This window comes from Phacochoerus africanus, chromosome 15 (genome assembly GCF_016906955.1).
Source record: "Phacochoerus africanus isolate WHEZ1 chromosome 15, ROS_Pafr_v1, whole genome shotgun sequence".
Lineage (NCBI taxonomy): Eukaryota > Metazoa > Chordata > Mammalia > Artiodactyla > Suidae > Phacochoerus > Phacochoerus africanus.
In genome coordinates this window covers 31439626-31463113 of record NC_062558.1, presented here as the reverse complement: position 1 = coordinate 31463113, position 23488 = coordinate 31439626, and the positions used below count along the sequence as shown (strand labels likewise).

The 23488-nt window shown below is 46.4% G+C and overlaps 1 protein-coding gene across 7 annotated transcripts in view; it reads right to left on the bottom strand.

The window, feature by feature from the left end:
* The window catches only part of CAMKK2 (calcium/calmodulin dependent protein kinase kinase 2), a 54381-nt gene that overhangs the window by 10800 nt on the left and 20093 nt on the right, over nt 1-23488 (bottom strand). For all 7 annotated transcript variants that reach the window (XM_047759648.1, XM_047759650.1, XM_047759644.1 and 4 more), the window contains exons 3-13: nt 18631-18678; nt 17856-17909; nt 17095-17146; nt 14230-14363; nt 11216-11252; nt 6279-6300; nt 6063-6151; nt 4628-4827; nt 3644-3697; nt 1403-1476; nt 1229-1316 (exon numbers count right to left, since the gene is read on the bottom strand). In XM_047759648.1, the coding sequence (XP_047615604.1) occupies nt 1229-1316; nt 1403-1476; nt 3644-3697; nt 4628-4827; nt 6063-6151; nt 6279-6300; nt 11216-11252; nt 14230-14363; nt 17095-17146; nt 17856-17909; nt 18631-18678 (852 nt within the window). The remainder of the gene's footprint in view (nt 1-1228; nt 1317-1402; nt 1477-3643; nt 3698-4627; nt 4828-6062; nt 6152-6278; nt 6301-11215; nt 11253-14229; nt 14364-17094; nt 17147-17855; nt 17910-18630; nt 18679-23488) is intronic.

Genomic DNA, 23488 nt, shown 5'->3' with positions numbered 1-23488 from the left:
CACCGGAGGGGAGAGGCAAGGGCCTGAGGTCAGGCAGGCAAGAGAGCTTGCAAGCCAGGAAGAGGGTGGGGGCAAGGGAGATGAGAGGAAAGGTGGAGAAGACAGAGGACAGAGAATGGGAGGGAGCTATGGGCTCGGGTGGGAGGTGGCCTGGATCCTCCCTCTGGCCCAGGTCTTGGCAGAAGTGCCTGGAATTTGCCATCTGCCTCGCAACTGCGGAGAGTTTCAGGCTGTAGAGTTGCTTGTTTTCAGCAACTCTCCCCAGTGCCTACAAGGCTCAGTTCGGAGCAAGCAGCATCCTCTCTACTTAACAGAAAGGGAAACAGACTTGGGAAACAGACGGGTCAGAAGGACACAAAGGACACAATCGAGAGAGGACCTGGGCAGAGCACTGCCCCCCACTACCTGCCCAGGGGTCCCAGTCCTCTGCTGTAACCTTTCAGGCTGCCCCCTCTTCAAATGCTAGTTAGCTTAGGTGCCTAAGATTCCTGAAACCAATCTCTAGACTTCTGGGTTTTGTTTTGTTTGTTTTATTTTTGCTTTTTAGAGCCACACCTGTGGCATACAGAAGTTCCCAGGCTAGGGGTTGAATCGGAGCTGTAGCTGCTGATCTACACCACAACCACAGCAATGCAGGATCCTTAACCCACTGAGCAAGGCCAGGGATTGAACCCACATCCTCATGGATACTAGATGGGTTCATAACTGCTGAGCCACAATAGGAACTCCTCTAGATTTCCTTAAGGTCCAAGTGGGTGCATGTGACACCTGCAGTGGCAGAGGTAGAAGGGCTGTGATCTCTTCTCACAGGGTGGAATTCAGGAGTGGGGGGTCAAACGGCTCACTAATGTCCTCCCACCCTCATCGTACTTTCACGAAGGGATGGGCAAGGTCAAGGAAAAGACACCAGATTTCAGCCACCAGAGGCCCTGGTCTGGTCTGGTCTGGTCTGGGAGGGTGGATGCTATGAGCCCAAGCCAATTGGAGCAAGTGCTAGCTGCTCAGCTGACAGCAGATCCCACTTCCACACTCACAGTGAACACAAGTCTCACCCCACAAGCCCCCACACCCCAGAGGCCCCAGGACATAAGAGGGCAGAGGTGTGCATCGCTATAAACAGAGGGGTGTGGGGCCTGGCTGAAGCAGGGTTGAGCCAAACAATTCCAAGCAGAGAACACAGCTGAGCCTGCAGTGCACACCCCATGGGGCAGCAGGGACCCCTAGGTACCTTGATTTCTGGCACCACGATCCTTGACTCTGGGTTCTTGTCCAACATGCGGGTGATCAGGTCCTTTAAGTCCTCGGCTATGTCAGGCCTGGGGGTGGGAGACACATCAGGGGTGGCAGATGTCACCAAGGGCTCACTCAGAAAGAGAAGCAACATGATCAGGGCCATACTCACTGATCTGGAAATTCCAGGGCCTGACTCTTGATCTTACTGTGCAAACACATGATCCGCTCATCCATGAATGGGCACTGTAGAGACAGGTGAGGGACAGGGCGGCCATCAGTGGCTGGCACACCTGTCCTGCAAGGGCAGATGTCACTCCATGTGGGTTATGGCAAAGAAACAGCCCAGTTTCTCTGCCAGTCCAGAGAGGAAGCCATTCCCATTCCCCAGAGATCTAAAGAACCACTTCCAGAAGGGCTAGAACCTTCCCAACCATACCGTGGCTTTCCTCTGTAGCTGTGCTTTAACGTACTGACTTATGCAAAAGCAAACTTCTTCACCTACTTGCCAGGCGAAGGATAACAGTACTAAGAACAATACAAAAGACGCTGCAGGAACAGCTGTGATTTGTGAGGGCTTAGCCTGGGCCAGTCCCTCTACTGAGGTTTCTCAGGACAAATGTTTCATTGGCTATTCCCTCTGCCTAGAATATTCTTCCCACTGACATCTGCATGGCTTGTTTTCTACCATTAGTCAGGTGTCTGATCAAAGCTCACCCTCTCAGGGAGGACTTTCCAAGCTCCTGTCTACCTCCACCTCCATGTTATTTCTCCCCTCCACCTCCATGTTATTTCTCATTATCGCACCTTCCCCCAACATTATATTACCTATATATTTGTTTATTGTTTAACTCCTGCACTGGAATGTCAGCTCCAAGAGGGCAGGATTTTTGTGTGTCTTGCTCACTACTGATACCCAGTGCCCAGGAACAACCTTGGCACAAAGTAGGACCTGGATAAATGCTTGTTGAATTAATGAATGCTTGAATTATTTCTGTGGATATGCTCAGAAACCATAAAAAAAATTAATCTCATTTTTACAGAAAAGAAAAAGAGAGGCTCAGAGAGGTGAGGTGTCCCAGAAAGCGCAAAGGTGGGATTTAAGCCTAGACTGGGCAGGTTCTGAAGCCTGTTCATGCACCACCGCTTGGGTGACTGGATGCTCTCACCTGGTGGAGGGCCTGACCCAGGAGGAGCTCAGGCATTGTGCTGAGAAAAGGAACCTTTATGTGGGGTGTTCAGAAGATCAGAAGAGGTCACTGGAAGTGACCTGGTCCACTCTGGTCCAAGGAAAATGATTTCATTAAGAGGAGTAACTTGAGATAAAGAGTTTGGATTACACAGGTGTCCATCTGACAGAACACATTAAATAGTACACTTAAAATCTGTGTATTCCATTACATATAAATTTTACCCCAAAAGAAAAAAGAAAGGAAACTACAAACAAATAGTAAGCTTCTGAAGCCCATGTAAGGAGGTACAATTGTTTCAACTTTGCTTTGGGATTGAAAATTTTCTTTTCCTTTTTTTTTTTTTTTTTTTGCCACCCAAGGCATATGGAGTTCCCCAGTCAAGGATCAGATCCAGCCACAGTTACAGCCTACATTGTGGCTGGGGCAATGCCAGATCCTTAACCCACTGTGCTGGGTGGGGATTGAACCTGTATCCCAGAACTACGGAGACACTGCTGATCCCATTGCACCACAGCAGGAACTCCTGAAATTTTTCTAACCAAATGTTGGGTAGGGTTGGGGATAATGAACTCCTTTACTTCCTCATGGAATTAATTTCTTAGGCTTTCCTCAATAGGAGTACAAGCTTGTGGAAAGGAATAATTCACACTTTTATTGCTCACATAATCAAGCTGAACTTCAGAGTTAAAAACAGAAGCTCCTAAACATCAGAAATAAAAAAACAACAGCAAAAGCACAACAACAAAAAGAAGACAAAACAGCACTCCCTAAATCAATAATGCTAGATGGGCTTTAACTTCCATTCTAATTCTATTCCTCCAACAACAGCTTCTAGGAACACTGGGAGAAGAACATCAAAGCAAAACTGGGCTCAGGAGAAAAGAGTAGTTATTGATTAGGCATGCCTGTTTCTGGTTTAGGAGTGGGCAGAGGTAGCACATTTGCTTTTCTTGCCCTAAATTCATCAACTACTGAATTTATAAACTAGAGCCTCTGCCAATCCTTCTGTTTTAATCCTCTGTTCATTTTGTCAACAGATATGACTATCACATAGAGCTATGTGCATTTGGGAAGGCATAATTTTTCATATTCAGATCTAACTGTGGAAATAAAATGAAATAACTTTTAAGTGAATAAGCACTATCTAACTGCAGAGGTAACTATTAATCCAAGGGGGCCCATCCACAACCCCCAGGATACAAGACATCCCAGCCTGTTACCTGGCCAAACACAAAGCAGTACAGTGTCACACCCATGGCCCAAACATCCAATGCCTGCAAGAAAAAAAAGAGTTCTGTGTGAGGGGATGAGGAGTAGTAAAGGGTGTCTACAGCTTTTACTGCCCAGCATCCAATCCCCCAGCTCTCCTTTGGGGAACCACCTCTTCTTGACTGCTCAGAACAGGGGCATGGCTGTTCCTGCCCCTCAATCCCCAGCCTCTAGTTAGGCACATGACCCAGGCCTGGCCAATGAGAGCAATACTTCCCTCAGACACCATAACTGGTTCAAGGATGAGCACATGACATGACCCAGGCCTGGCCAATGAGAGCAACACTTCCCCTAGGCACAGTGATTGGCTCAAGGATGAGCATATGGCCCACGCTAGGCCAATCAGAGCCAACCCCAGGATTTTTGGTGGAGCTCTTCAGAAAGAAAAATGCTCTTTTTTTTTTTTTGCTTGGGCCGCTCCCGCGGCATATGGAAGTTCCCAGGCTAGGGGTCGAATTGGAGCTGTAGCCACCGGCCTACACCAGAGCCACAGCAACGCGGGATCCGAGCCGCGTCTGCAACCTACACCACAGCTCACGGCAATGCCGGATTGTTAACCCACTGAGCAAGGGCAGGGTCCAAAGCCGCAACCTCATGGTTCCTAGTGAGATTCGTTAACCACTGCGCCATGACGGGAACTCCTGAACAATGCTCTTTCTACTGAGGCTGGTAAACTGATAGAAAGTAGCCTGGAGCTGCTGATGACCCATTCACCTGAGGAGGAATTCCAGAAAACAGAGCTGAGAGATGGCAAGATGGATTCCTATTTGAATCCCTGTGTCCAGCCAAGCCTGAAGCCAACCGCACCCCACTCCTCATCCATATGATCCTGATGGATTCACTGTTTAAAGCCAGTGAGCTGGGTATTTGCCACTTAAAACGGAAAGGACCCTAACACAGGTAGAACTCTGCATCTCAGGCAGGTCCAAACCTACCTTCCCAGAGAAGATCTTCCGGGTCTCTGAGAGTGACTCGGGCGCCATGAAGGCGGGTGTGCCCACAGTGTTAGAGAGGAGGGCATCACTGCCCTTGAACTCGTTGCTCACACCAAAGTCCGCAATCTTGATGTGCCCATCTTCTCCCACCAGCAGGTTGGAAGGTTTGATGTCCCGGTGGATGATCTTCTGGTAGTGTACTGGGGGCAGCATCAACACAGGATGGGAGAGACAGGGGCCAGAAAAACAATGTGAGGAGCTCCACATAGCCCACATGGCCCAGAGACACAGGCAGGAATCCCACTGTTCTCCTGAGGCCCCAGGCTCTTCCCAGCCTTCCCCTCCCAAACCTGCTGAACACTCTGTAAGACAAGAGGAGTGTCTCTAAAGAAGCTGTCCTGTCGTCTGAAGCAAGGGGTGAGACACGAGACTGCCAAGAGCAACTGGTAACCACCTGCTATAGTCTAAGTCACATGTGCATGAGAAAGTTGTTGTTCAGCTTGACTCCCAACTAGAAGCATCAAGACTTGTAATAATCAAACATATTTTCATTTATTAATGCCACTACTCAACCTGTTCACCAAACCAACAGTGACTAGAGCAGGCCGATTTGAGGTGCGAAGCACAGAACAGGACTGGAGACTTGGCTAACTGTTCCCCACTGTACGTCAGCCCATGGGAGAGGATGACCCTATGGTCTGGAAGACCCAACTGCGTTTCTGGGGTGGTAGTGGCAGTGGTGACAATGAAATGATGATTTTGGTAACAGAAGCCACAGCTGCCTTTGCTGAATGCGCAGTCAGGGGCCTCTCCCATTCACCTCATTCCAATCTCACAACAATCCTATGTAACAGGCAAAGAGTATGAGTCAAAATGTTTAACAACCGGAAGTAGAAAGTACACCTGCCAATCAGAACTACTGATGTCCGGGCTGACTTCAGCCCTGGTGAGAGATACTTCATGCTATCTAAAGTATCTCTTTTATTTTATTTATACTAAATAAAAATAAACTACATCCTCTCAGGAGTTCCCACTGTGGCTATCCATGAGGACGCAGGTTCAATCCTTGACCTCGTACTTTACATACAAGGAATGAAGATTCCAGGAGGTCAGCAGGATCCCAGGGTTGCTGGGAATAAAGAATGCTGCAAGTGAGAGTCCCTAACAGTGCCTGGTACACATAAGAAAGTGCTGGATGGATGGTCACCATCACTATTTCTCTTCATTATTCTGTGTGGCAGAAGGGTTTCTGCTCATAGTGTGGCCCCAGGAGAGCTCTCTGCAACCTTCGGTGACTCTGCAACTCATACAATTCTGTTTCCTGCCCACATCCCTGGGCTCCAGGAGGGAAGTAGGAAACCCTCCACTTCCCATCCACCACCAGGCCATGCTCACCACCCCCCTGGGTGAGGGTCCTCCCGCAGGCCCTGCTTACAGTACTCGATGCCTTTGATCAGATCCTGGAAGTAGAATCGAGCCTGGTCTTCAGAGAGTGGTTTGAGGGTGGGCACTTCCATCACAGGCCTGAAAAGTCAACACATGCATGAAGTGCAAACCAGACGCACGGGCCTTTGCCCTCTTGCACCACCTCATGCAGCTTAGCAGCTCAGAAGCTTCAGGCAGCCTACCTGCTGGGAATGGGGACACTCACCCTTGGTTGACCAGTTCAAACACTGTAGGATAGAGAAGGGGGTGAGTGGTTACATTGGGAAACTGGAAATCCATCTTCCTCCCCCTGCTCCCCAAGCCCCTCCCACCCCTAGAAACATCGAGAAGCACTGAATCTACTACTGGGGCTGGGGAGAGAAATAGCTCACTGAACCAAAGCTACTGAAGGTTCTGCTTTTCTAAATTCCCATCTGGTGGCTAGGGATCAGAGATTTCTGGTGTCACTGGGACTATACGAGGCTGGCTGTACTTCTAGTCCTCAAAACAGGGAAGGACCCCATGCCAGAGAACACAAAGCAGGGGAACCGGAGATAGTGGACTCTGGACTGCTCCTGGCTCCTTTCATCTTTCCTCTCCTACCTGAAGGCTCCAGAAAAATGACTGATGCTAAACTACATTCTCTCAGGAGCTCCCACTGTAGCTCAGCAGTAATGAACCTGGCTAATATCAATGAAGATGCGGGTTCAATCCTCGGCCTTGCTCAGTGGGTTAAGGATCCGGTGTTGCCGGGAGTTGTGGTGTAGGTCGCAGACACAGCTCGGATCCTGCATTGCTATGGCTGTGGTGTAGGCCAGCACCAGCAGCTCTGACTGGACCCCTAGCCTGGGAACTCCCATATGCTTCAGGTATGGCCCTAAAAAAATAAAAATAAAGTACATTCTCTCAGTCACACCCAGGCTCTGAGCCACTTTATGCCAAAGAACAGGTCTAAGGGGACACAACCTTAACATCGAATTGCAAGGGCACAAAAAAGGAGCCCCAGGGGTCTTCTGAACCCTATCAAAATTTTAATTCAAAAAACAGCAAGAACAAGTTCCAGTTACCCCTCTCACATTTTTCAAGCTGCCAGGCTACAATCCTGATGGCTACAAACCAAGAATTGTTGGATAATGTTGTTCCAACTCCTCAATGCTCTGTGGTTAGCTGGCCCTCGAACCCTTTCCCTTGACTCTCAGTCCAAACTAAACTAAGACTTGGAGACAGAGTTGGAGGTGGAGATCCCCTTAAAAGTCAACTCACCTGCTTCCCCCTAAACTGGCCCTTCTGGACTCAAATTTGCACAGAGCATGCCAATGCCTCACTGCATGCCAGCTTCCCCCAGCCCTGTGTGTGTAGGGACCAAGTCCCCCCAAACACCAAGTATTAGGTAAACAGTATTCAGGGAATGCAGAGCTTTTTTGTTGGTGGTGGGAGAGGTTTGGTTTATTTTTTGCATATCTGAAAAGTTGGGCGGTAGTTTTCAGAACATAAAACTATTTTAAAGTATATAATTCAGTGGCATTTAGTATCCACAGCCTCCAGGGCAACAACCACCTCTGTCTAGTTCAAGAACATTTTCAGCCCCTCTAAAAAGAAACCCAGTGTCCATTAGTAGTCACTTCCCATATTCCCAGGAAACAGTCCCTGGCAACCACCAATCTGCTTCCTGTTTCTATAGATTTGCCTATTCTGAACATTTCATATATATGTAATCATGCAGTAGGTGACCTCTCGTAACTGGCTGTTTCACTTAGCATGTTTTCAAGGTTCATCTGTGTTGTAGCATCTGTCAGTACTTTGTTCCTTTGCATGGCTGTATAATATTCCCTGGTGTGGCTATGCTACATTTTGTTTATCCATCAATTGATGAACATTTGAAGTGTTTCCACATTTTGGCTCTTATGAATAATGCCGCTCTAAACATTCATGTACAGGTATTTGTGTGGATGTCTGTTTTCCATTCTTTGGCAGTATTCTTTGGAACTCCTGGGTTATATAGTGTAGTTATCTTAATTTTATTCTGCTTGGACAAATACAACCAGGAACATGAAGCTGTACTTTAGGAAGTGAAAAAACAGCACTGTGAATTTCAAAATCCAGTGAAGAATGACTTTGGAGTTGTGTGTTGTTCTGGAGTCACCTACCCACATTGGAGTTTCTTACAGGAGAAACCAAAGGGTTGTTTCAAAGCTGTCCAAGGACTGAGATGGCCAAGGGGAAAGGGCCAGCTCCTCAGACAAAAAGAAGGCTTAAAAGTTCTAACCGAAAAAGGCACTTAACTCCCCCGAGGCCCCACCCTGTATTCAGGTTCATTAACCAGTGTTAGGGCAAATATGCCTTTGCTTCAGGCTATGGCTAGAAGCAAAAGCAATGGCGCTGAAGGTAAGATTTCCAGAGACAGAAGCGCTGGGCCCTCGGCTCCTGCTTTCCCACCTTGTTTATGTACATTAAAAAAAAAAATCTGAAGTATACTTGATTTACAATGTTGTATTCATGTACATTTTGACTTTCAAAAGCTGCCTCATGAATTTCTTTGCTTCCTCCCAAGCACCATAACTCAGTTGGCATGGGGAAGGCAGCCTGTTGAAATAGGTCTACTTTCAGTCACTAACAGTTTAATCCTTCCTGGGGCTGAGTGGTAGGAGGGAAGATTTGGGGGGGGGGGTTTTCCTTTCTTTCTTCTTTTTCTTTGGCTGCACCCATGGCATGCAGAAGTTCCAGGGCCAGGGATGGCCACAAACAAACAGGGCCGAGCCACAAACTGAGCCATAGCAGTGATAACGCTGGATCCCTGACCCACAAGCCACCAGTGAAGTCCAGGAGGTTTTTAACCTCTAGAAATGTCGATTGTGTTCTCTAGCCTTTGAGGGTCAGCCGGCTCTGCAGCTGCAGGACCCTTGTGGACAGCTGCTACCCAGCTTCCCAAGCTGCCCTCTCTGTTCTTGTCGTAAGCCGCGGCATGAAACTAAAATTTCTGTCAAGATTTTTTCAAAACCACTGGTATCACATACCAAAACCAGCACAACTACCTTACCACACCACTGCCTCAAGGAATGAAAAAAGAAGCTGAATGGTCCAAATGGCTTAGGAAACTCTTCTTTTTCTTTTCTCTCTTTTTCCTTTTTTTTTTTTTTTTCTTTGCTGGGGGGTGGTGGCGCTTTTAGGGCCACCTGCGTTATATGTAAGTTCCCAGGCTAGGGGCTGAACCGGAGCTGCAGCTGCCAGCCTACACCACAGCCATGGCAATGCCAGGTCCAAGACAAGTCTGTAAACTACACCAGAGCTCACAGCAACGCCGGATCCTTAACCCACTGAGTGAGGCCAGGGATCAAACCCGAGTCCTCCTGGATACTAGTCAGGTTAGTGACCACTGAGCCACAACGGGATCTCCCAGGAAACTCCTCTTTGAAGCCCAGGTCGTGTTCTTTTCATACTTATTCCACTGTTCTGCTCAAAACCCTCCAATGGCTCCCTTCTCACTCAGAGTAAAAGGCATGGTCTTACAATGGTGTGAAGTGTCCTCTGCCATCTGGTCCCCACTGTCCTGCACAAACATCACCTCAGGGTGGCATCTCGAGGATGCACTCTGTTTCCCAAACTTCTAACCCAGAACTCCTAGCTCCCCTGACCCTGCTCAGGTTAGCTTTTCTCTGCAGTATTGTCACCTACCAAGTGTATGCATAATACTCAGGTCTCAGTGTGTCTGTCTGTCCTCCCCAGAACAAGAGTTTCCTGAGGGTGAGGGGGTTGAGTTTCGTTCCCTGAAGAACTTAGAACAGGGCCTGACAAACTGTAATGTTTGTTGTATGAACAACCTGCCTCCTCAGGAGCAGCCCAAAGCCATCTGGTGTCAGGTCTGCAGCCCCGAGTGAGGAAGATGCTGGGGATGCCATTGTGGGACAGTAATTAGCTTTCACGTTTGTGATTTCTTCTCTCTTTCCCCAACCTTCACTTGTTTACCTACCATGTTTATAGTCTGGCCATATCTATATACCACGTTAACTATTATTTATTTCACACTTTTCTTTAAGTTGACTTATTGTTAAAACTTTTAGCCTTATCTCAGGTAAGGATACCCATGAAATCATGAGTTTCATGTGCTGGTTATAGTTGAGCATATACAATGGTACAGTGATCTAACAAAATTCTCAAATGTTTGTCCGTGTAACACCTAAAATCATGTCATATGTTTAAAGTGCTAGTGGTACCACATTTTGAGAAACTGCAATTCTCTAATGTTCTTCTTCATTTTTTTTTTTTTTTTTGGCTTTTGTCCTTGGGCCTTTGTACCTGCTGTTTCCTTGGCCTGGCAAGCTCTTCCCCGGATGTGGTGTCCTTGACATTCAGATGCTAAGTGGTCACTCCTATCTGAAGTGGCCCCCCCATCTCTCTCTCACTTCACCCTCTCATATCTCCTTCAGAGCATCTATCTGAAGTCGACTGTCTGCTTTACCTACAGTTGACCCTCTGCGTCCATGGGGAATTGGTTCCAGGAAGCCTCGCGGATACCAAAACCTGCAGAGGCTCAAGTCCCTTATATGATATGGCGTTGTATTTGCATACAGACTTCATGCACCCTCCCATATACTTAAATCATCTCTGGATTACTTAAAATAACGAGTACGAAGTAAAAGCTACACTCTAACATAAACACTAGGTAGTTTCCAGTGCATGGCAAATTCAAGTTTTACATTTTGGACCATTCTGCGATTTTTTTTTTTCTTTTTCAGATTTTTGATCCACAGTTGGTTGAATCTGCAGATGCAGAGCCTACGGACACAGAGGGCCGACTCTAGCTGGTGGCTCTCTGCCCTCCCTGACTAGAACACCAGCTTCATTAAGGGCAGGGGCTTCATCTTTCTTACTCATCACTGCATCTTTAGGGTCTAGAATGGTGACGGGCCTACAGCAGATGCTCAATTAACATCTGCAAATGGATGAACAGGATAAAGTCCCAGCAAGAACTCCCTCCACCTCCTGCTTCAACCCAGGGGGGCAGCCGTCTGGGTGGCTCCCCAGGGGGGCCATCTGGAGCAGAAAAGCTCCAGGAGCATCTGGTAGTGGGAGAGGCCCAGGGCAGGGGATGTCCGGAGAGGACCGCTGGGCTTTGACCGGCGCAGCTGCCTGAGCCAGGGCGGCAGAAGGCAAGGGCTCTCTTACCCATGTACAGATGGTCCTCGTTGGGGTCATCCAGGACCTGTTGGCACAGCCACATGGAACAGGCCGGAGATAAGGAGAGGGGGAGAGGAAGAGAGAAAATCATGAGCAGGGAGGAAGCAGCATCCACATGACTGCACCTGCACCTGGACCATTCTGCGATTTCCACTGCTTCTCCCGGTTGAGAAGAAGGTCACAGGAAAAAACCCAGAGCGAGTGAGCCAAATGACCATCTGGAAAATAGGTGCTTTCTAGCCCAATCCTCAAGGGTCCAAGACACCCAGAAAGGAGGTTACAAAAGCAGGGGGAGGATTCCTCCCCTGGAAAATGTCTCGGCTTGAATAAGGATTCTGTTTCCTAGGAGACAATGGACTGGTCCTCTGGGTGAGAATTCAAATCCTGTCCCCATGCCCCTGCCCTGCCAGAAATGCTGTCTCCCTGCCTAGAACTGCCACAGTGTGCACTCTCTCTCTCCCGCTCTCACACTCTCTCTCTCTCACAGCCTTCCTGCTTTCACTATTTCTTTTGTTCATTTATATATTTTTTATTCAAGTATAGTTTATTTACAGCATTGTGCCAATTTCTGCTGTACAACAAAATGTCCCAGTCATACATATATTACATTCTTTTTCTCAAATTATCTTTCATTATGATTTTTGTTTTTGGCCTTTTTTTTTTTTTTTTCTTTTTAGGGCTGCACTCGTGGCATATGGAGGTTCCCAGGCTAGGGGTCCAATCAGAGCTGTAGCCGCCGGCCTACACCACAGCCATAGCAACACTGGATCCGATCTGCATCTGTGACCTACACCACAGCCCACGGCAATGCCAGATCCTTAACCCACTGAGCAAGACCAGAGATGAAACCTGCATCCCCATGGATACTAGTCAGGTTCATTACCACTGAGCCATGACAGGAACTTGACTCTTCCATCATGTTGTATCCCAAGAGACAGAATATAATTCTCTGTACTGCAGAGTGGGACCCCGCTGCTGGGGATTTATCCATTCTAAATGTAATAGTTTGCATCTACTAACCCCAAACTCCCCATCAATCCCACCATTTACCACTATTTCTATCTTCCTCCCTCTCTCCAAAGGGCAGGCATCAGATTGTATCCGCCTTGGCTGCCTCCAAGGTGCCCTGTACAGGACTAGGCACATAGGTGCTCAGGAAATGCCTGATAAATGAATGAACAGGCAAGCTGGCAGAGTCTCCACAGGGCACTGGGGAGAAGGGAGATCCCGCCAGGACCCACACCTGTGTGCTAACCAAGTGCTAACTGTTGGGCTTCCTCTAAGATGGCTGACTCCAGCATCGATGAGTTGAAATTGTGAAACCCAGTGTGACAGGTGAAGATGACCTGCAGCCACCATCTCTCTCCTTCTGAGAAAAAACAAAGGCAGCCTCCTTGGCTAGACTGGTCCTCCCACCTCTTCCCATATCACACTCACCATCACCAGCCACTCAAGAGCCACAGGAGAGGAGCCCTGAGAAAAGGATGCACCCAGGCAGAGGCCCAGGACAGCCAACCTGGAACCCTACGCTCTGCCCTTTGAGGGAAAGACAGACTCAGGCACTTGCCCATCTGGACTCTGTACCCAAAGGGCCCCAACCAAAGTGTGGCTGATGACCCTCACATCTACCAGAGGCAGAGGTAAGCCCCCAGCCAAATAAAGGCTTCCTGCCCTTTGCATATGCTGTTCCTGCCCCTGTGATGCCCTTCCCTGTCTTCTCCATCCAGGAAACAGCAGGGCCATCACAAACATCACTTCCTCTGAGAAGCCTTCAGGCTGAACTGGCCACTCCCACTCTTTATTCTCATCGCACTTTGAATGTACCTCCAATAAAGTGCTTTATCACATACTGTTTACAAGTCCTGGTCCCTGTGGACCAGAGCTACTCCAAATGTGGTCTGGGGACTTCTCGGGGTTCCCAAGATGCTTCCAAGGAACCCACAAGGTCAATACTATTTCTGTTCTGAAACTAAGACAAGGGAGGGGGGAGGGAGGGGGATGGATGTATGGGCCATTCGGGGTTTTTGGATGCAAACTGTTATGTTTGGAATGGATGGGCAATGGGGCCCTACTGTACAGCACAGGGAACTGTGTGTGATTGGGTCACTTTGCTGTACAACAGAAACTGAAAACAAATCAACTATAATTTAAAAAAATAAAACTAAGACAATATTTGTCTTTTTCATTCTCATTCTCTAAGGATTTTTCAGAAACCATGTGACATGTGACATCATAACAGGATGAATACAAAAGATGTGAGGATCCAGCTGTTTTCTATTAAGCACACCTTAACACAAACATTTGCAAAAATGAAAACTATGCTGCTCTCCTCACTTCATTTGTTACAGAAAATAGTTATTTTTCTTTTTAAAAAGTCACCTATGTTAATGTGTAGAATTACTGTTGTTGTTAAATGAATTAAAGGTAATTTTTAAACTTCTCCATTTTAAATCTAGTGCAATAAATATTAATAAATATAACCACATAAGCAAAAGTTTTTTAGAGGCTTCAATTATCTTTAAGAACATAAAAGGGTCCTGAGACCGAAAAGTTGGAGAACTGGTGATCTAGAGCAGGGGTTGGCCATCTGGCTCTCCACCTGTTTTTGCAAGCAAAGTTTTATCAAAACACAGCCAGGCCCATTTGTTTACATGCAAATTAATGGCTGCTTTTGTGCTACAACTACACATATGTGTAGTAGAAAGAGAACCAGCTCCAAAAAGACAGAAGTGGGTGAAGGGCAAGCCTCAGTATCCCTCAGAGCCTCAATTCTTTCATCTGTAAAACAGGAGTAAAATAAATAGTCTTAGGGAAGGGTGAAGATGACACCAAATAACAGAGTGAAGGAGCCTGTAGAAATAGCTACATCTCAGCCCTGCAACAGGCTGTTTGATGTGGCGTGGCTCTCCCTGGAAACTAGTGGTATGGCATCTGGGTGATAACAGCGCCAGAGCTCAGACATCACCATTCCTCCCTCCTGTCCCCACTTTCCCCCACCTCACCTCCACCAGCTTCACCACGTTGGGGTGGTCCAGCTTCTTGAGGATGGCAATTTCCTGGTACACCTGCTCAATGGGACCCCTGGGCTGGATGCAGCCTCCAGGGGCTGGCCGGGTGCCTCGGGGTGGGGGGCGACCTGGAGGAGACATGAACTATCCTAAGGTCAAGGCAAAGAGACTGTCCTCTGCAGAGGGGACTGTAGGCAGGACAAACAGAGGGGAAGGGTCTCAGCAGGGCTGGAGTGGCTGATGCCACAAGGGGCTTTTTTTTTTTCTTTTTCTTTTTGTCTTTTTAGGCCACATCTGTGGCATATGGAAGTTCCCATGCTAGGGGTCAAATTGGAGCTGCAGCCACTGGCCTATGCCTCAGCCACAGCAACACAGAATCCAAGCTGTGTCTGCAAACTACACCACAGCTTACGATGATGCTGGGTCCTTAACCCACTTATTGGGGCCAGGGATTGAATTCACGTCCTCTTGGATACTAGTCAGGTTTGTTACTGCTGAGCCACAAATGGAACTCCCACAAGGCATTAAACAGGCTTCTTTTCATCTATCTTCTCTGCTGCTGGAAACTACTGAAGCTGGAGACCCAGCCCTTATGGCCAGCCTCCTGTTAATCCCTTCCTTCCTGTTCCATGACCCAAGCCACAATGAGAATCAAGAGTTCACAGTGGGAGTTCCCGTCATGGCTCAGTGGTTAACGAATCTGACTAGGAACCATGAGGTTGCGGGTTCGATCCCTGGCCTTGCTCAGTGGGTTAAGGATCCTGCGTTGCCGTGAGCTGTGGTGTAGGTCACAGATGCAGCTCGGATCCTGCATTGCTGTGGCTCTGGCGTGGGCCGGTGGCTACAGCTCCAATCAGACCCCTAGCCCGAGAACCTCCATATGCCACAAGAGCAGCCCTAGAAAAGACAAAAAAAAAAAAAAGTTCACTGTGGTACAAGGAAAAGAGGTCTCGGGTCTAGCTCAGCAATCTCAATATTCCCCTCTTTAGGACTCAGTTTTCCCACTCTATAATATGAACAAAAAACATTAGCCCTCATCTCCTTAACTTATGGAAATAGTGGAAATACAAAATGATGTCAGGGGTAAGAAAAGATGAGCCAGTGAGAGAAAAATCAAAGGACTTGCTTGGCCCTGCAGTGACTGACACTCAAAAGGTCACAGTGATGGAAAGGTCCACAGTCAAAACACTTACACTGCAGATTACACTAAGGGTCTATGTGTGATCAACAAACCCGATGCAAATGTGTCAGCCTTGGCAAAGTAAAAGCAGAGGGGCAGGTGTCAGGAGTGGGATGAGAACACAGGGAAGACAAACTCAAAGGAAAGACGCTTGCTACACCTGCTGGAACAAGGAAGAAAGTGACCAAGGGCAGGAACAACAGAGGTGCTGAATGTCATGTAACCATCTCATTGCCTGGTTGGGGAAAGGCCGCTAAGGGGTGGTTTAAGCTGTCCTCAGAGGAAGTCAGAAGTCAATGCTGAAAATTAATAAATCAAGAAATAATGGCACAAGGATATTATCTGGCTCAGAGTTTAGATAAGCAGGATAAACCAGGGTCCTGGTGATAGGATGGGGTTTATGTTTCTTCTTATCTACTTTCTCTTTTTGGCTCAAGCTGACAGTTTGCTCAGCACTGCTGGCAGCGAGCTTATGTTGGAGCAGCCTCTGATATGCTCACCTACACCTGATCACATGCAGTAATTACCAGCTCCCAAAAGAGCTAAAAGTGGGAGCTGCCTGCAGGGAGAGGGAGGAGTGCAGAAAGAAACTTGATCTCTCTATATGTCCTTCTGTTCTTTCGTATTTTTGTAGATATAATTGAAATGTCTTACGGTATTTAAATTTTTTTTTTGTCTTTTTGTCTTTTCCAGGGCTGCACCCACGGCATATGGAGGTTCCCAGGCTAGGGGGTCTAATTGGAGCTGTAGCTGCCAGCCCACACCAGAGCTACAGCAACGCTGGATCTGAGCCACATCTGAGACCTACACCACAGCTCACAGCAATGCCGGATCCTTAGCCCACTGAGCAAGGCCAGAGATTGAACCCACAACCTCATGGTTCCTAGTCAGATTCGTTTCCACTGGGCCATGATGGGAACTCCGGTATTTAAATTTTTAATTCATCATTTTAAAATGTGTAATTCAATGGTTTTTAGTACATTCACAAGGTTGTACAACCATCACCACTAAGTCCTGAACATTTTCAAAGCCACCCTCCCCCAAAACCCCTGTACCTATTTGCAGTCACTTCCCACTTAACCCTTAACCCCAGCCCCTGGAAATCACTGATCACCTTTCTGTCTCTAAAATTTACCTATTCTGGACATTTCATATAAGTGGCATCATACAATATGTGCCCCTTTGTGCCTAGCTTCTTTCACTTAGCATCATGTTTTCAAGGTCATCTGTGTTGCAGCATGTATCAGAATATCATTTCTTTTTAGAGCTGAGTAATAGTCCATTGGCTAGACAGACCACCTTTTGTCGACTGACGTTTGGCGTTGTTTCTATGTTTCGGCTATTATGAACAATGCTACAATGAGCCCTCACATATAAGCTTATGTGAACATGTATTTTTAATTCTCTTGGGTCGATAACCTAGGAGAAGAATTGTTGGGTGATACAGTAACTTCATGTTTAACTTTCTGAAGAGCTGCCAGTTTTCCTCTTGATACCTATATTACTTTAATAAATATTTTTTAAAGAAAAGGAATTAAAAAGCCTCAGCAGGAGGCCCAGTGCTGTCTTTGGGGAATCCATCCAGGGCACTCTCTGCAGGGGACACCCCTTAACACAACCCTCTCTGTCCTGCCCCAACCCCGTGCCTAAAAACAAAGGCCCTGGGGCGACAAACTCACGTGGGAAGCCCGCCTGTCGGATCAGTTTCTTTTTAGACAGCACCTTCATTGCCTGTGGGAGAAAAGACCCCGCGTCCTAGTTAAAATGGAGAAAAGCGTAGAGGGAGAATTCCCTCCACTCCCAGGCCTGCCAAGTGCTCGGAGTCCCAGCAGCCTCAGGACAAGGTTGTGAGCATCCCATCACAGGAAAGTGTCAACTTCCCAGGTTATGCGGGGGCTGGACTCCCGGGATCCCTCCAGCCCTGAGGGTACTTCCAAGGTTCCAGGTCAGCTCTCTCAGCTGGGAGACCAGCAGCCTCAGGATTGGTACCACCAACTCAAGACAAGAGTGAGCTGGAGTGATGGGCAAGGGATATGTGACCTCTGGGGAAACCCAGGTCCCACAGTTATGTCACTTGCCTGAGGACATGCAATTGGCACATGGGAAAGCCAGGATTTGAACCCACATTGGACTGATTCCGAAACCTTAGACATGAGGGCGTTCTGTCTCACTACGACCTGCTTCTCAGGGCTACAGAGGAGGTAGAAATGACAGCCCAAAGTGAGGATATGAGACACTGGCTCAATTTATTCACTCAGTCTTTCTAAGCCAATCACCTCACCTCTCCATTTCCCCACTTCCTTCCTAAGGCACAAAATAAACATGACCTAAGAATAAAACGAGACAAGAGCTAGGAAAATCTTCCAGGAAGCCAGGCACTGGAAAGAAGGCTTTTTCTCTAAACAAGGATGGGGGCAGGGAGGGGAATGCAGATACTCACGTAGTAGGTATTGTCATTTTCATTGTAGGCCAACTTGACCACGCCATAGGAGCCCTGGATAAAGGGAGACGCCTCTGACATACCATCCAGAAGTTATGAGCTGCAAAATGAGGACCCTAACACACAGGTTGCGAACTGGCAGAAAATTTGCCCTGTGTTTTGTTGGATCTACAGTTTTTAGAAAGTTTGAATTTGTGACTAACATTTAAAAACAGAAAGCTTGGATATAAAAATCCAGATTCTTGGCTTCTTTGGAAAAAAATGGAAGATCTGGCCATATGGAGCCATAATCATTCCCATATGTGAACAGTTAACCACAGACCTTACCACTCTCTATTCTTATACCCAGCCAGATGCATTCATGGCATTCACATTCCCATGTAAGTTTGCCACAGTCTTCACCACTCCCTACTGTCTTATACCTAACATGCTCTGCTCATTTATACTACTCATGTGCTATCTATTGGCATTTGAGTTTTTGACCCCTGCAATGATATTGCCCATTGGCTGATATAAAGGCAAAAATAGATGTGAGAGTACCTTAAAGGAAAAAAAAAACACAGCATTAATGTTATTGACATGGGATTTCCCTGGAAGCTCTGTGAGCTTTTAGAAACACAGTATAATCTAAAAACAAAACAGATGGACCTTTGTCACCCACCGCCTCACTGCCAAGGACTCCTCTCCCGCTCCCACCTCTAGTGGAGTTACCTCCATAGTCTCCAAGACACCCAGGGAAGGTATGGAAAACCAGCCTGGCTCCTGGGATATTTACCTTTCCAATTTCATCCTTCAGTGTGTACTGATTCAGCTGCACACAATCCTGCAAAGCAAGGAGAGACACACAGAATACAAATTGTAAGCTAAGTACATTTTCCACAAACTAAACAAACACCTTAACCAGGACTCAAGTCAAGAAAAAGAACATTTCCAGCTCCCTGGAAGCATCTCTCAGTCACTGGCCCCTCTCCAGGGTGATCCCCAACCTGGCTTCTACCAAAACAGTTTTTATACACTATAAAAACATAGCCATGCAGTATATACTCTTTTAATGCCTATTTTTAAAGGTTCTTCCCACTTTTAAGAAGTTAATTTTAAGTTAAACAATAATCCATGATGGTGTTATCCTGTAAACAAATGTAAAGTGATACAACAGGAGAAAATCTGAGTGACATTAGGACAGACAAAAGTTTCTTAAGTTTCTCAAAGGTTCTTTTGTACAGAAAGTGCAAAATATAAAAGGAAACAAGTGATAAGTTGATGTGAATCAAAATTCAAACTTCTGCTCTTTGAAACACTATTAAGAAAACAAAAAGTAAACCATAGACAGGGAAAAACTATTTGCAACACTTATATTGGACAGAGGATGGGTATCTAGAATAAAGAACTCTGACAACTCATTAACAAAAAGGCAACCCAATTAAAAAACGGGCAGCAAAAGGCCGAGTCAGAAATATGTGTCCCCCCTGGCCTCAAGGAAGAAAACAGAGAGGAAAATGAGGGTCTGACTGATTTGAGTTCAAATTCTCCACTTACTGGTTTTATGACCTTTAGCAAACTCCAATACCCTGTGTCTTCATTTCCTCATCTGTACTACTAGCAACCTCATCAATTTATTGTGAATCATTAAGAGACAGATGTACACAAAATACTCAGTATAGTGCCTGTCACATACTGTGTGCACAATAAAAAGTAACTATGATTTTCTTTGTATGTCCCCATGAAAAGGGTATCATCCACTGACTCTTCTGCAATCTGGATTTTGATTCCAAAACCTTGTGAGTCCCCATGAAATGACACAGAAAACCATAATTCAAGTATGGAGGGTTGTATTTTGTTGAGAGCTGGGTTAGATCCAGTTCTTCACCTCTCTGTGTTCTATTTTGGCTCCTTCCCCAAGCTCAACTTTTTTTCTTCAACTTTTTGCATAGCTGACCAACCCTGTGTCTTTTCAGGAGCCCAAACCTTTATCATTACAACTTTCTCAGCAAAAATTAGCTAGCTTGTGTCCTACTCTTACAGGTCTTCAAAAGCCAACTGGAAAGAGTCTTACGAATTAATTTACACCAAGTTAATAACGACTAATGGTGATTTAGCTTTTCATATGCATCCCATTAGAGACTTGCGATGTGTTAATTCTAAGAAATAAAGTGGGGAGTTCCCGTTGTGATGCAGCAGCAATGAATCTGACTGGCATCCAAGGGGATATGGGTTCGATCCCTGGCCTTGCTCAGTGGGTTAAGGATCCAGTGTTGCCGTGAGCTGTGGTATAGGTCACAGATGCAGCTCAGATCCCATGTTGCTGTGGCTGTGGTGTAGGTCGGCAGCTGTAGCTCCGATTCTACCCCTGGGAACTTTCATATGCCAGGGGCTTGTCCCTAAAAAGAAAAAAAGGAGAAGAAGAAGAAGAAGAAGAAAGACAGTGGGAATGTCAGGCATTAACTTCAGAGCTAATGGAAGGATAGCTGGGGGAGCTGCCAATCTTTTTGATGTTACTAAAAACTACCCCACATGGATAGGTGTCTATACCATGTCCACTAAATGACATCTTCTTCTCTTGCCACCGCCTCTTCTCATACATGTTTGCCTAACATGTTTCACTTACCACCATGAAAAGATCTCCCAAAGTTCTTTGGTTCTCATATAAATAATTTGTATTCCTTAGGGGAAAAAATATTCATTTATAAAGAAACAAAAAAATGAGGAAAATCACAACAGAAAAAAGAACTAAAAAAAAAAAAAACTACAATCCCACCATCCACAGGGAATAATGGTCTGGGGATGTCAGAAAAGGATATTTAGGGTTGGTAGATCAGATTGTAAGAGAGCCTAGATTTGCCCTGAAGCTATGTTGCATAGCAAGGACCCCGTGGAACCTGGGGGTGTAAGTAAGTTGATGGAGATGAAGACAGGGAAGAAGCCCTATCTCCCAGCTCTCCAAGACCATCCTTTTGTACCACAGCTGCTCACTGTCAATATTAAAAAGGGGTGGGGGGCAAAAGGGAGTTCCCACTGCACCTCAGCAGGTTAAGAACCTGACACTGTGTCCATGAGGATATGGGTTCAATCCTTGGCCTCACTCAGTGGGTTAATGATCCCATGATGCCATGAGCTGCAGCTTAGGTTGCAGATGCAGCTCAGATCCAGCATGGCTGTGGCTGTGGCACAGGCCAGCTGCTGTAGCTCCAATGTGACCACTACCCTGGCAACTTCCATGTGCCACAGGTGTGGTCACTAAAAGAAAAGGAATGGCCAAAAGATCTGAAGAGACATTTCTCCAGAGAAGATACACAAGTGATCAATGAGCACACGAAAAGATGCTCAACATCATTACTCCTCGGGAAAATGCAAAATAAAACCACACCCATTAGACTGGCTTAAGATCAAAAAGACTAACCAAACTAAGCATTATCAGAATGTAGGGCAAACGAAACTTTCATACACTGCTGGTGGGAATTTTAAATGGTGCAGCCTCTTCCGGAAAACATCTGGCAGTTTCTTAGCAAGCATCTCCCATAGGACCCAGCCGTTCCACACATAGGCATGTACTCAAGAGAAATGAAAACTTGTGCCCATGCAAAGACTTGTATACATGCGTTCATAACAGCTTTATGTGTAATAGTCAAAAACTGGAAACAATCTAAATGACTATCGACAGGTAAATGGGTAAACAAACCATGGACAACAGAATACGACCTGGCAATAAAAAGGTGTGAACCATTGCTGTAACATGGGCAAAGCTCAAAATCACTATGCTGTGAAAGAAGCCAAGCTAAAAAAGAGTACATACTAAATGATTCCATTTATATAAAATTCCACAATTCGCAAGCTAATCTCTCTTGATAAAAAGCAGGTCAGCAGCTACCTGGGAAAGGAAGTAGCGGAGGCATGAGCTGCTGGGTGTGCTAGAAATGTCTGCGATCGTGATGGGGGGGATGGTTTTACAGATGTATACAGACATTGACGCTGAAATATATACAGTTTGTCTTACTTCAATTACACCTCAATATAGTTAGGAGGGAATGTTAAGTGATACAAGAAGTAAAACAGGGGAAGGAAACACGAAGCAAAACTTCCAGCGTTACAGAGAAGCCCAACATTTCCCTTGATCCCCCACTGCACCCCAATTCTACCCCTCTCCCCAAACCTTGACATCAGGGTGGTGTATAAACTTCCAGGCCTTTTTCTACGGAAATGCATGCATACATGCACCTGCAGAAAATACAGAGTACTGTTTTGGGATGGGGTTGGGGGAGGCATAAATGGTGACACACTAAATCATTTCTCAACTTCCTTTCACTGGAGACAGTTCCACATCAGGCCTGCACCTTTCATCTACTGTGTAGTGCTCTCTGCCCCACAGTTTTTAGTTTGTTTCATGTTTCTCTCCAGTGTTGTTTTCATTCCCCTAAGACCTGGACAGAGGTGAAAAGCAGAGGTGGGGCCTTGCAGAGCTGAACTAAGGGGTCTCACTGCCTCCTAAGTCAACCCCCATAAACTGCTGACTTCATCTTCCACTCTGACCACATCAGCCCCAGGGTCAAGTCCTGTCTTCACATCCTGGCCTTCAAACCCTCTGAAGCTCTGACCTTGGCCTCTCTTACAGTGAGGGTGACCTCACGACTGAGTTCTGTCGAGTGGGAGGTAGGCAGAAGTTGTAGGGTAGAGCTTCCACGAAAGAGGACTAACTTTGGAGGCAGACATAGTGTGTCCTCCTTCCCTGCACCTTCTTCCTGCCTGGAATGGAACTGTGAAGGCTAGAGCCACAGCAGCCATCTTGAGATCATGAGCTTTGGGGGCAAAAACAACAACAGGACTGCCCACACCAATCCTGACTGCCTAGCTCTAGTTTTATTTAACACGATACATAGGCCTTATTGTGTTAAGGCTACTGTTGTGGAGAGAGTTCTATTTCTCTAAGCTGACTCAATGCTAAATGGATATAAACTCAAACTCTCCCTCCAGCCCTGTTGTCACAATGCCCTTCATTTTGGGCCCCACACTCCAGCTATTCCTGACCTATCCTGAATTCTATGGAATTCATATATATCCAATAAGTGATAATATATTGGTGTACCCAGCTGGTACTTAGCTGGGTTATGGTACTCACATTTTTAAAACTAAAATATTAAGAGTTCCCTTGTGGCTCAGCAGGTTAAGGATCTGGCATTTGCCACCACAGCAGCTCAGGTTGCTGCTGTGGCAAGGGTTTGATCTGCGGCCAGGGAGCAACCACATCCTGCAGGTTCAGCCAAAATGAAAAAAAAAAAAAAATTAGAAGAATGAAACTACCTCTGTTACCTAGGTGGTCTGTGGCTGGTTAATAAACTAGGAGATGAAACAATAACAATTTGAAAATTGCCATCTACCTCAAGGCCTTTGCTTATACTATGCTCACTCCCTGTAGTGAACTCTCAGTGTTCATCACCAATTCCAAAAATTCTACCTAGCCCTCAAAGTGTAGTTAAATATCAGCCCCTTTAGAAAGCCTTCCCTGGAGTTCCCATCGTGACTCAGCAGAAACCCAACTAGTATTCATGAGGATGCAGGTTCCATCCCTGGCCTCACGCAGTAGGCTAAGCATCCAGCATTGCCGCAAACTGCGGTGGAGATCATAGACACAGCTTGGATCT